General features: G+C 31.6%; 1 protein-coding gene across 1 annotated transcript; it reads right to left on the bottom strand.

Annotated features, from left to right (window-relative positions):
* Positions 1–10375: 10375 nt before the first annotated feature.
* Positions 10376–12989, bottom strand: LOC117931156 (PHD finger protein MALE MEIOCYTE DEATH 1). Its single transcript, XM_034852060.1, has 3 exons — positions 12615–12989; positions 12256–12499; positions 10376–12148 (listed from the first exon to the last, which is right to left on the bottom strand). Exons 1-3 carry the CDS (start codon positions 12907–12909, stop codon positions 10636–10638), a joined length of 2052 nt encoding a protein of 683 aa, XP_034707951.1. The 5' UTR covers positions 12910–12989; the 3' UTR covers positions 10376–10635.
* Between the last annotated feature and the right edge of the window lie 675 nt (positions 12990–13664).

Here is a 13664-nt window from a genome sequence, read left to right on the forward strand (position 1 = left end):
TGTAAGTGTTTCACATTTATACATTTACTTAAATATTTTTAATTCTTTGTTTAGCCTATTACTGTATGTAATTTTATTTTTATGCAAAATATAATACTTGTTTGGCTTATTATGCGATCATTGACTAGGATGTAATTTGAATCTAGTATACAATAACTTTTTAATATATGAGGGTCATTGTTTTCCCAAAAGAAGGTTCACAAATTACCACTAGAAGTAGTAAAATGGTAAAGACAAAAAGAAAAAAAAAAACAAGTTTGCATAATAAGCCTACCATAGCTAATAAGAAAATGATTGTTAAAGGTGTGACATGTAATGACACTTGATGCATACCAATTGTACAACCAAACGTTTCATTGACTTTTACAAAAATTAGAAGAAAAAGATTAGTAAATAGAAGGTTAACATAGTTAACCTAGATTATTATGACTTTCTTTGAAATCCTAATAGTAAAATTGACAAATTGATTGGTGATGAAAATGTTTATTACTAAATTCTCACCTAGGATATTTACTTTCTTATGTTGTGTTTATTTATTTATTTAATGTACATATCATATTTGCTAATACATGTCTATGTTCTATTTATATATAATATCAGTTGCTCTATAAATATATTGTAAGATGTTTGTCTCATTAATTGTATAATGACATTGATAATAATTGATGTCATTACCATATATATCAAGTTATAAAAACTTGATTGAAAGCTCCAAAAGAGCTCATTCCATTTCACTAGTGGTACATGAATTCATATGAATGACACTTTGCATTCTATCAAATCTAGAAGAATCAAACATAACAAACTTGGTCCTCCCAGGGTGAATAATGATGCGTCAACTCCTTGAAATGTCATATGGATACCCATTAAAGAACCAAAAGTTTCTTCAACTAGTAACTGGTGTATTTGAACCCTTGGAAGGTATTATTTCATGCTATACAAATTTCTAATTTAATGAGACAATGTTCTTGCCATTATGGGGAGACAAACTGATTCTAGAAGAATGACATAGAATTTTGAATACGATTTAACGTCCTAGAAGGATAATTAATTAATACTACAACAAATGAATCTAAGACATGCTTAAAGCATGATAGGTCTATATGTTCAAAGTCATGAAGCATGATAATCTATATATTAAAAGGGTCATAATCCTCTAAAAGAAACTGATATAAGGAAAAACATATTGAAATATTGGTTACTGCTGAAGAGACCACAATTAGTCTTACTAAAAATGGTACAATCATAAAAAAGATAATAAAATGATTGATTGATCCAAAATTATAAATAAATAGCCCTAAAAAAATCAACAAGTTATACAACATCCCTCGAAGAGGAAGATGGTTCCTAAAAAGGCAATAGCCCTTGAAAAGGCATAGGTACCTAAAATAGTGAGATCTCCATAGGTCATCTAAAATGAAATCAAAATAATATCTTCTTTCCAAAGTGACTTAACATCATTAAAAATGACGAGGATCCCAATTGAAAAAAAGGGTACAAAACCGTTAGTCAAAGTAGAAAAAAGTATCCAAACTTATCTAAACTTGTTAACAAAATGAGAAATATTAGGATTTGAAGTCCAATGCCTAAAGACGTAAAAATAAGAGAACCTAAAGTATAAATCATATTAGATAAAATGAATATCTATATTAAAGTGTTATGAAAAAATGAGATCACAAGATATTAAACATTACTTATGTATAACATGGAGCTTCTAAAAGAGACCATGTATTAGCTATTCTAATAACTCATTTATGTAGTAGTCCTAGAAGGACTTCATACATATTTTCTAAATGTAGCTACAACTTATTTGCATGGATCCATGGATAAAGATATTACATGAAAATCCTTGAAGGATTTTGAATGTCTAGAGAAAATAAATTAAAATCTCAAATGTGTGAAATTCTTGAAGAATTTAAAATGCTTGAAGCAGATTATTTAAAACTTGATAGCATTGTACTCAATCAAGCTATAATGATCCTTATATGCATTGAAGCAATTCCGACATATGTGATACATTACCTTAGTCAAAATCTTCTAAAAAAATGGTATATGAATAACCTTATATGTCTATGCATTTTCATTAAAAAAAAAAAAGAAAAAAAGAAATCAGGCTTACAATAATTATAGTATATGTGGATGATTTGAATTTAATAGGAACTCCTGAAGAGCTCACAAAAATAGTCAATTATTTAAAAGAGTTTAAAATGAAAGATCTAGAAAACCAAGATATTGTCTTAACCTGTAAATTGACTATAGTTCAAATGGTGCTTTACTCTGTTAGTTGACATATATAGAGAAAGTATTAAAGCAGTTTTATATGGACAAATAACATCCACTCAATTCCCCCATGATTGTTCATTCACTTGAAGTGAACAAAGACCTGCTTCATCCTAAAGAAGAAAATGAAAAATTACTTGGTTTAGAAGTACCATATTTCAATGCAACTAGTCCACTAATATATCTTGCAAATTATACTAGATTAGTCATAACCTTATTTGTCAAATTACTACCAAGACAACTGGAATGCATTGGAACAAGATTAAACATAGATTGTGATACCTTTATGAAACAAGTGATATGAACTTATATTATTTAAAAGAATCAAAATCATAATTGATTAGGAATACAAATGTAGGATATTTTTCAGATCCTTATATAGCTCCATCTTAGATATGATATGTATTTACTTGAGGGAGTGTTACAATATCATGAAGATCAATTAAGCAAATAATGGTAGTCATTTTCTCAAATCATTTAGAAATACTAGCAATTCATGAAGCTAGTTGTAAATGTGTATGGTTAAGATCTATGATAAAGCATATTCAAGGGTCCTGTGAATTATACTCTAGTAAAGACACTTTGATAGTATTACATGAAGACAATTTTGCTTGTATTGCACAAATCAAAGGAGGATATATTAAAGACGATCAAATTAATGAGAATTCTTTTTTTTTTTTTTTTACCAAAAATCTAAATAAATAATTTACTCCATAATGATTGAAAACGTATTTTCAAGTGGTCAAATCCAATGTTCTTAAATTGAAAAAGCTATTAGTTCATGGTATAATGGTCAAATTGGTGGTTGAATCATGATCAAATTAATGATATTATTAGTATATAATTTATATATTATTGAAATTAAAAGTAATTATAAAAATTTCAAATATATATATATATATATATATATATATATATATATATATATATATATATATAAATTTAAAATCAATAATATTTATTTTTTTATCTCTGATATTATAAAATTAAATCATGTGTAAGTGTAAATTTATTAATATTTTAAATTTTAAAAAAATATATATTTTAACTTTATAATTTTAAAAAATATTATATTATTTTAATTATATTATTTAAATATTTAATATTATAAAAAAAAATTCAAAAGGATATATTTTAGTTTATTTGTAGCATTGCATGATAAAATATAAGCAACCGAATGGTTCCCTATATCATTTGTTGAACTTGAAGTCCAGTATATCATCATTTTTTAAAACTTAATATCATCCATCTCGTATGGGGTGGGGATAAGAATCAGGGAGTATCGGATGGGTTGGGGTGAAAATAATTCGGAGAAGTCACCAATTTGATAATTCTTTTAAAGGTCCTTTTTTTTTATTTTTTTTTTTATCGGTCCATTTGCCCTTTGGCTCTAATTCTAAAATTATAATTTTTTAGAAAAGAAAGAAGGAAAAAAGCAATTTGCACTTCTATCGTTATGGTGCTTCCATTTCTCCTCAACATCAAGTTGTCTTCATCATCATAAAATCAATATTCTTCACTTATATTTCGCCATCATGCGGTCCCCACTCCGTCCAAGCCTTCCCTTTCTCATCATCTTCGAGGCATCTTCATCATCGGCGTTGTGTCATTAACGACATTTTCAACCTTATCTTTTTTATCGTATGTCAAATACTTGAATTTTTCCATTTAAATTTGAGAAATCTTATTTTTTGTGATTTCACTTTCTAAGGTTTATTTGAGGTAACATCAATTTGAATTTATGGGGGTTTTGACCCACTAAGGTCATGTTGTATTGTGGTTTACGGTCAGATGATTGTCGATTTGGGGTACCTACCAAGTGCCAGATGATTATAAGAACTTTGGCAATTCATGGAGGACTATACAAGCAGATAACAGTCGACCACCTCCCTATTCGAATGAAGCACTATCCAAATTTCAAGTATTTCTCCACATTTTTTCTCATTGTGTTTATTGTGTCATAAGGCAGCATATAGGTACAATTATTATTTTTTAACACCATAAACTATTTCAATTTGATTGGTTCCTTTCTTCCTAATGGTTCAAGCTATGTTCATTTATAACCCAAAATGCTTTTTATTTTGTTCTCTTTGAAATCTTCAGGATCTTACAGAGGTTGAAAAGTTGTTAAAAATTCAGAGAGAGTTGGATGAAACTAAAATTATTGTTGTGAGTTTTTATTTACAAAAGAATTATTTAATGTATATAACTCCAATATATATAAATAGATTGCCTATCTTGTTTTTCTTCTTTATCAATTTCATTTCTCTGTAAATAAGAATATTGGTTAGCCTTATGTTAAAATACTATTTGTCATATCCAATGGCAAAGTGATAACTGCTTGGATCCTAATATTTTTCTTAGAAAATTATTGTGGGGAATAGTGAACCAGATTGAAGTTTTCTCATCCATCTCTTGTACCTTTCTTTTTTTTTTTTAGTGAAAATATGTTTGTCATATCAATTGCCTCTTTATAGCCAACTGATGAAAGGATCTAAAATTTTGAGTTTAGGTCATCTGTATATTCATGCAGTTGTATATAGTATCGAATCCAATATTTAATATCCTACAACAATACCCACCATCCCCCAAGTGTCCACTCATACACACATAAAACAAAATGAATCCCATGATGTAGAACACTCTTTACTCACAATAATTTGGTTTTCAGTGCTTAGTTCTACATGCTTGTTTATTATCATTCATGCAAAATCCGGTGTTCAAAGCTCATGGCAATTAGAATAAAATCAGGTTCTTTTTTTTTTTTTTTATCCTTTTCATCATCTCTTTGTCTTCTATAACCTAGTTGCCAAATTTTATGATAACCTCCTTGTTAATCATCAATCTGAGGTGTTTTGGGATAATAATATTAAAAATAAAATATTTATATCCCTATGTATATGTATGGGATATTTTTGTCAATTATAAGATACTTCTATTTAATTAAATACACATGAGAAGACAGTTTTTATTAGAATGAATTAAATCAGCATGAGAAGTCAATTTTAAAAATCTTATATGGGATTGATAATAATAAATAAACCATTTCATATTATGTGTCATATTGTTATATATACAACATTCCACTTTTTTTCTTCTTCTGGTGTGTTGGGCTACTAGGTTTGCAATCCCTTCATAATTCAAAAAAAATTATTTTCCTCCATATTTGAATGGTAGTAAGGGAAAATTGTTTCAATGGAGGGTTTAGTGAATTTTTTTGTTATCTTAAAATAGTTCAATTGAGAGCCTCAAAGAGCTTGCAACATTAAGTTCAAGTCTTTGCCATATTACTATAGCTTCAAGTTGTCCTGTATTTTAATTTCAACAACTTGGGTTTACACATGCCCTTGTCGTCATCTTCTTGTGGTATATATATAATTTTGTTTACATTACCTAGAATGCACTTATTATGTAGACTAAACTTGAGGATGAAATAATCAATTGATTATTTCCAAAACTTTGGAGGTAAGAAATAATTAAGGGTATGACAAGAATGTCTTACAATTACAACATAAGTACACTAGTAATACAACAAATTACAACACCTTATGTGTTATACTTTTGAAATTTGAACCAATTAACCTCATTCAGTTAGGTCACCAATCTTATTCTCCAATAGTACACTGGATGGGTGTGTTTACAAAAATGTGAATAGAATTCTAAGGGATCACTAATAGTAGATATAGGAAATAAATAAGGTTACAACACAAATGACCTACACATATGACATAATTACACTAGCAGTACAAGAAATTATAACAAAACTAAATGTATGTCGTTATCATATGCATGTCCTCATCATCATCCAACTATTAAAATGCAAATGGATCAAACTCAAATGTGTAATGAAATGTGTATCCATTTGGATTAATATTCAACCGTTCACATGCCTTTGAAACAAAATCATCATATGGCATCCCTTGTTCAACGTACATGTCTTTTTGTTGTCCACTCTTGTATTGTATTTGTTTATCCTTCCAATGTACAATCTCCTTTCTTACATGAAGATAACTATAAATGGAATTTCCAAAGTCCATTTACCAATAGAAAAGTAAGTCTTCTTTTATTGACAATCAAATCAATCTATTTCACAATATTACAACCAAGGTAAATTATATAACAAATAGAAAACAAATTAATAAAAATTGTAATTAATTAAAAAATATCTTATATCATAAAGAACAATATTTGTTATTAATCACATATGTTAGGGATATACTAAACTAACCCACAACTACCTAGTTTCGTAATAAATTTGAAATTTTGAAAATTATATTTTATCATAATATTATTGTATTTGTATTGTAAGTATAGTGTATTTTTATTGTACTTGTGTATTTTTTTATAAAAAAAAATTAATTTTATATATGTTTATTTATATATCATTGAATTATCATCAACAACTTCATGTGTTGAAATTACTAGCTGATTTTTTTTTTTTTTAGAAAAAAAATAAAATCATTGTAAATTCATATTACTACTTTATACTAGGAATACAACATGATATCAGTCGAGTAAAAAACAATTCAATATTTTGCTAATTAAGTATATTGTAATATATTGTAATGTTAATGTCTTTATATTGTAATTGTAATGCATTTGTGTCATGCTTGTATTTTATAACAAAAGTAAAGGTTTTACAAAGCTTTCAAACTAGTTGGTATTCAACACATCATATTGATATAATACTCACATAAAAAGGAAACAAATTCATAACAAAAATATAGTGGTCCTAACTCTTTAATAAATTCATAATAAAAGATAAAGTGGTCTCATACAAAGTGATTTCACTTTTCAATGACTATCTGAACATGTTCATAAATACACCAATAAAGTGGTTCCAAATAAGCACGAAATTCTATGCCATTTCCAACTAGTCCCAACAACAAAGCCAAAGTGGAAACCTTATCATTGATTCATATCAAACAACTCAGATAAATAATAATAATAATAATAATGCACTCTAACTCTTGCACTCAAGATGACCAAAATCATATCAAACAATTAGAAAAAAAAAAAATATTTGACAACATTTTACACAAAAAATAACTTTTTTTTTTTTTTTGAAAACCTCCTTCAATCTATTGAATCTAATCTCTCCAATCTATATTGTTAAAGTTATTAACATTGTGTCCCTAAATTCAAGCTTTAAACTTCTTTTTTTTTAAAAAAAATTGCATACACTGAGGTATTTTCGTGTTTTTTTGGGTATTTAAAAAAATTATTTATGGAGTAATTTTGTCCTTTGTTTTTTTTTCTTTCTTAATACACATAGGTAGCTCACATGTCCTACTCTTTTTGCTTTTTTGTTTTGTTTTTTTTTTTTTTAATTTTTAGGTTGTTAAGGATAGTTTTGGCATTTTTACAAAAATTGGCCTTTGGAGGAATTTTTACGATTTCTTCTCACTCTTCAGAGGACTTATCAAAAGGGGTGACACCTTCAGGTCATTTTCACCCCTAGCACACCCTGTTGGATAATTCTCCCTAAGAATAAAGAGGGTTTTAAATCCCTTTCTCATCCAATATATGCTAGGTGGATTCAAGGTATGGCCCATCAAGCCACTCATTGGGCTGGGCTTTTGCATTATAAAGCATTTAAAAGGGAGAAGATGCCTTGGTGGGCCGGATGAGTTGGGTTTTTACCTAAGCATGGAAAAGGATGCTAGAATCGATTAATCGGTTCACTATTTCAGTGCGAACTAGTCGGGCCAATCTAATTTTTAAGACATTTCTTAAATCTACCAAATTATGGAACTAATGGCCTTAATTTTGAATTTCAAATTTTTTTTTAGAATTGCTAGATTTATTAAAGAATCCGATGCATTAAACTACACTTGAATTTGGAGTCCACTTGCCTAATAAGAAAATTCAAATAAGTATAATTGTGTATAAAGGAAAATTGACATAATAATTTTGAACTAGTTTTGATCCAAAATTTTTTGCTCAATAGTCGAAGTAACACATGAGATAGTGCATACTTGATGCATAAAAGATAAAACACACTTATGTGTATTTACTCATACCTAAATTCTAATGATTTTTCATTAAAAATTTCAAATATTTTTAATTAGGCAAATAAACTCCAAACTAAACGATACTTAATATATTAAGTTCTTTAATTAATTTAATAACTTTTAAAAATAGGTTGGAATTAAAACATTTATAAATTAATACTATAATTTCTTATATCAAAATTGGTCCAAAATGACAATGTCGGTTTTTCTTTTCCACACAACTATATTTTCTTGAATTTTTTAATTAGATAAACAAATCTCAAATTAAACAATGTTTTAATGCAGTCGATTTATTGTTGAGACTTTGTAATTCAAAATAGTTTGGTACTAAAAAATTGAGCCAATTATTACCAAAAATTTTCAAATCAAAGCCAATTCAGAATTACTTGTAAAATTCATCTCGACACAATTATATAGATTCCAAATCAAATAAAACTTCATGCATTAAATTTTTTGATAAACCTAGTAATGCTCAAAAATAATTTGGAACTCAACACATAATTTGTTAGACCAAAGTAATCTAAAATATGTTTTGCCTATATGTAATGGAAAAACTTGATTTATTTACATTTAAAAAAAAAATTATGGGATATTCATATATATCTCACATCAATTATATCTTATAAATATGGGATATGAAAAATAGATAATATGATATATTCATCCATTATCAAATCCTATATTTGATTGAAGATAAGATATCATAAGTGATGAGAGAATTTATACTTTCATCAACCAAACATAAGAAATGGTACATTATTTCATCTTATATATGAACCAAACATGACCTAAAGCTTTATCCTCAAAACCAAGGGAGAGAAACATTTTAATAAGCAAGATTGAAATGAGCATTAGAAAAATGCCTACCCTATGATGTCAAAAATGAATATGGCTAGAGTTGGCCTGCAACAATTATAGAGACAACAGCAGAATCCTATATTAGGCCTCACTGAGGCCATGAACTTCATCCACCAAAAAATAAATGGATTAGCCTCATTAGAGTACCCATTGCGATGAAGCCATGCAACTGATGCAACAATTTTTGGATTGGACAAAACCCACAGGGCACCTTGTTATAGGAAACAGCATATTTTCTGGGTTGATCAATCAAGCAAAATGGGAGTTAATAGTTCAATGTTATTTCTCAAGAGAACAACTAGTTTGTAAGGGTGTATACAGGATTGTGTACGCGATGGAACTGAGGCAGGAGCTGAAGTAGAAAATTTGCATGGAAAATTTTCAAGGTCCCCTGAGGGCTGTTGTTCTGAGATCTCTACATGAGTGTGATAAAGCCAGCCACCTCAGATCCTCGCTCAGTAATGAAGTAATGAATCTACTCAACCACCAAAAATTTGCCTGTCTTTACTTCTGCCCCATAATGAACATAACTCAAAAGAGAAGCCAACAAAGGAACTTTGCTTGAATGTACTCTCATTCATTAAGAAAACTAGGCATAAGGTCTCTGCTAAGACAGTCCTTTGGGAGAGAAGGGAAACTGAATGAATGAATTTTTTCCAAGTACATCCTTGGTTCCAAAGAAGAATGCTGACATAAGAAAGATTTGCCTTAAAATTTACTTATTCGCCAAGTACACTGAGCTGCAAAATGGTTCTTAACTCACCTTCTGCATTAGATGCTAAGCATTGGGTAGCCACTGAAGACAAAGGGAAGACATTATTGAAGCCTGGGGACATGTCCTGACTCCTGAGATTGCAATGGAATACCTTTTAAAAGCCTCCTCCAAATGTTATATCTGAAACCTCTCTATAGACAACAGCAGGTATAGAAAATAACACTGATGTCAGCTGTGATGACTGCAGTCTTCAAATAAGATCTGAAAACTCTTAACTGCAACCAATATGCCCAAGGCAACTGCAATTGCAGTTCAACTTCTGTGCAGAGATGAGTTCTTAGAAACAATCCCCAGATGAGTTTGGAAAATAGGTAGTGGAATTGGAAGCTACCAAATTATGATACAAGCTCTTAGAATTTCAAATTATTGTGGCAGAACCCAGTAAGTTGACCTGTTTCTGAAACTGCTGCTCATAAGACACATTGATTTTATAGAGGAATTGGCTTTATTGATGATTGCCTGAATACAGTGGTTCGAAATGAATCAATGTGAAAGAATTCTTTATTGAATCTATTTTCAGTTTACAAAGAATAGAAGGTGTATTTGAAATTTACCTCTCACAGTCAGTGTTATCACAACAACAAATAAAAAAGCCAAAATCGTCAGGGGAATTTGATAATACCACTCCAATGGTAATCAACTTCTGTAGCTCGTGTTGGTCCTCATAGCAGGCATTGAGCTGCCATCTTGAACCTGAAACAGCATGCTTTAGTACAGTAACTCCATCCCAAGCTGATGAACTGGAGCCAACTGCATGCGTCCACAATCAGAAGACTCGCTTCTTGCAGGCACAAGCAAGGCACAGCATTTGGGGCAAACAAACAGGGGTGGCACAGTCTCAGAATCATCGATGCCACTGCAGACAGTGTGCTGCCAGACCTCACAAATGTCACAAGCCACCATCCTCTCCCCATCATCATCTAAAGCCCCACATTCACAACTCACTCTCCAATTATCAGACCCGCCTTCATACTTCAATTCAGTTTCCAAATCCATCCCAGTCCCTCTCATCCAAACTTCAGAACCTGACTCAATCGTGCCAAAAAGCACTTCCTCATCTGTCATTCCCTCCATGTCTTCAATCTCAGTCACCACCACCTGCTCCATAATACAGTAAGTATCCCTCAATGTCCTCTCAACTGTTTCCTTCAGCTCACCAACTGTAGCATATGGTGGAACCACAATAAACTCTCCAGGAGGCAACTCCCTTGTAAAAATTTCTAGCTCACTCAAACTTGGCATCATATGGCATACGAACCTCAGTAGCTGATCGTCTTCATCACTAAAAGGCCACTCCTTTACAAAGTGCTTGCTGTCCAGAACCGCCCTAGTTGCTAATTCAACCAATTCCGAGTCAGGGTAATTCAATAGCACATTCCTATACAAATAAATCACATCGTTGTATACATCAGCACCAGGTACTATAGATTGCTCTGGAAATGGCTTGGGAAGCATTTCTGATTCCAATTCACTGACTAGAGTGCCTTTACCAAGTTCCTTAAGTGTGTATTCTAAAACCCGAGTGGCTGGGTTAACAGCACGACAGACAACATGATTTCCAACTATCACATTATTCATTGATTTGAGCACATAATCTAGCAAACCAGTGTCACCAATGTGCATTCTAGCTGCGTCTCGCACTTCCTGCCTAGTCATTCCATCATGGGTACACTCGCTTGCTCTCTTTTCCCTCAATGCATTAACAATCACATCTGCGGCATATTCTAATCTTCTTGCCGGCCATCGGCTGTCCATATTAGTGATTAATGTACTGAATTTCTTAAACTTCATCGTTTTATCCTTTAGAGGAGGCCTATTTTGTAGGGATCTTCTGGTGGAAGGTTTCAAAGTAGAAGAAGCAGGAAGATCAGGCACTATGTTCATTTTCTTCTGGACAGGAGCTCGGGATTTGAGAGTAAGCATGATCCTGAGGATATCTTTGAGTGTGATCAACTGGGTCTCACTCAAATCTCGGTAGAATCGAAAAATTTGTCTGATTTTCATGCATCTGTCGGTGCAACCAAAATCTTCGATGATCTGATCTAGTTCCAGTGAGCTGAGAATTTCAATTGCTCTTTCGTAATTAGGTCCCTTAACGCCAAAACTTCCATGACAGAACCTGTACCCCCATCTACCAAACCAGGGATGCCCATATGCAACTCCATGTAGCAACCGAAGATCCATGAATCGCTTCTTCGAGGAATCCTCCACTGTAATTTTCCTGCATAAGAAAATTAATGAATAAAAAAGCCCAGAAACTCAAATTCACAAAAGAGAATGAAAAAAAAAAAACCCTGAAATTCAAATTCTCAATTTCCCATTACTCACCGGGTTCGAAGAATTGTGCAAATTCGATCCCAGAGATCCATGATCTCTCTGCCGCAGAGATACCTTGAACCCCCTTCAATCCCGTTGATGCAAAGCAGGTGACCAAACCCATTACAGTGAATCATACCATGCAGCAAGTGGGTTTGGAGATCAAAAACACCATCATCCAATGGCTTATTCCACTCGTCATCAATAGGAATTATAATATGATATCTTCTCTTCGAAACAAAGTGATTACTCCAACCTAAAACCACCCAAGAACCCCAAATCAAAATCCCCCCAAAACACTAAACCCCAGAACCTCAAATAAAAACCAATTCAAAAGGATTAAAAATAAAAATCTCGATTTCAACCCTCACCTGTGCATCTACAGTGATCGCAGAAAGGCTTCGCAGCGTATTTGACGCTCTCTTCAATGGTATATACAGGAACCACAAAGCCTCTGTTCTCATTCACAAGAAGCGTACACCAAGTGGGCATTCCATCAACATTGTAGTCTTCGAGCTCAGCGCATTCTCGAAGAAATATTCGAATGTTATCGCAAAAATGGCTTGTGGGATTTATGGGGCAACCAGGATCGGCAAAGGTGTGAAACCCGAAGAGCTTTGGCCGTCTCTTTCTCTTCTTGCAGGCTTCGAGAATCGGTATCGACATGGCTCTCAAAGCATAAGCTTGTACTTCTTCTGCCTTCGTTTCCAAGACTTTGCTTCTTGAAACCTTCTCATACACAGAGAGAGAGAGAGAGAGAGAGAGAGAGAGAGGAGGAAGAGGGAGATAGAGAGAAAGAGGTTATGGTTTCTCCGATTGTTTGTTGGAGATTTCAAATGTTTGTTGCAGAGACTTTACGCGCTCATGGGCTTCTTTTTACGCGTATGCCCTTGTCTGTTGAGGTATTTACGATTTAACCTGGAATCCGACTGTGAGCGGAAGTTGCTTATCTACGCCGTTAGTTTTGCTTTGCTTGGCATGGGCGAGTGGGTGAAGGTGTATATTTGCCTTTTGGACACCAATGTTAAAGTTATTTTTGAAGAGATAATTTTAAATATTAAATTTTAAAGTTTTTATTTTTAAAAATAAATTTAAAATTTACACTAAAATTGTTTTCTAAAAGAGAAAATGTCAACATATTAAAGTTGTATTTTTAAAAAGATGATTTCTAATTGATATTTCACACAATATCGTAAAATTAAAAAATATTTTTTTAATTATTATAAATATCAAAATATTTTTTCGACCATCATCTTTTTACGAATAATTGTTTTAATAGATGTTATAAAATATCGAAATTACGATTGAGTACCCAAATCTCATGCCAAAGTATGGACACTTAGGTCAATAAGCTAACATCACTTTGAGATTAGGCCTCTCATTAGTATCCTTATCCACTACTAGCATTAGTGTACTTACTT

The sequence above is a fragment of the Vitis riparia genome, chromosome 14, assembly GCF_004353265.1.
Source record: "Vitis riparia cultivar Riparia Gloire de Montpellier isolate 1030 chromosome 14, EGFV_Vit.rip_1.0, whole genome shotgun sequence".
NCBI classification, from domain to species: domain Eukaryota; kingdom Viridiplantae; phylum Streptophyta; class Magnoliopsida; order Vitales; family Vitaceae; genus Vitis; species Vitis riparia.

Coding starts and splice junctions, on each gene's coding strand:
- LOC117931156 (XM_034852060.1), bottom strand. CDS start 12,909: ATGTCGATACCGATTCTCGAAGCCTGCAAGAAGAGAAAGAGACGGCCA. Junction 12,500..12,614: donor CGATCACTGTAGATGCACAG/GTGAGGGTTGAA, acceptor GGGTGGTTTTAG/GTTGGAGTAATCACTTTGTT. Junction 12,149..12,255: donor TGCACAATTCTTCGAACCCG/GTGAGTAATGGG, acceptor TTTCTTATGCAG/GAAAATTACAGTGGAGGATT.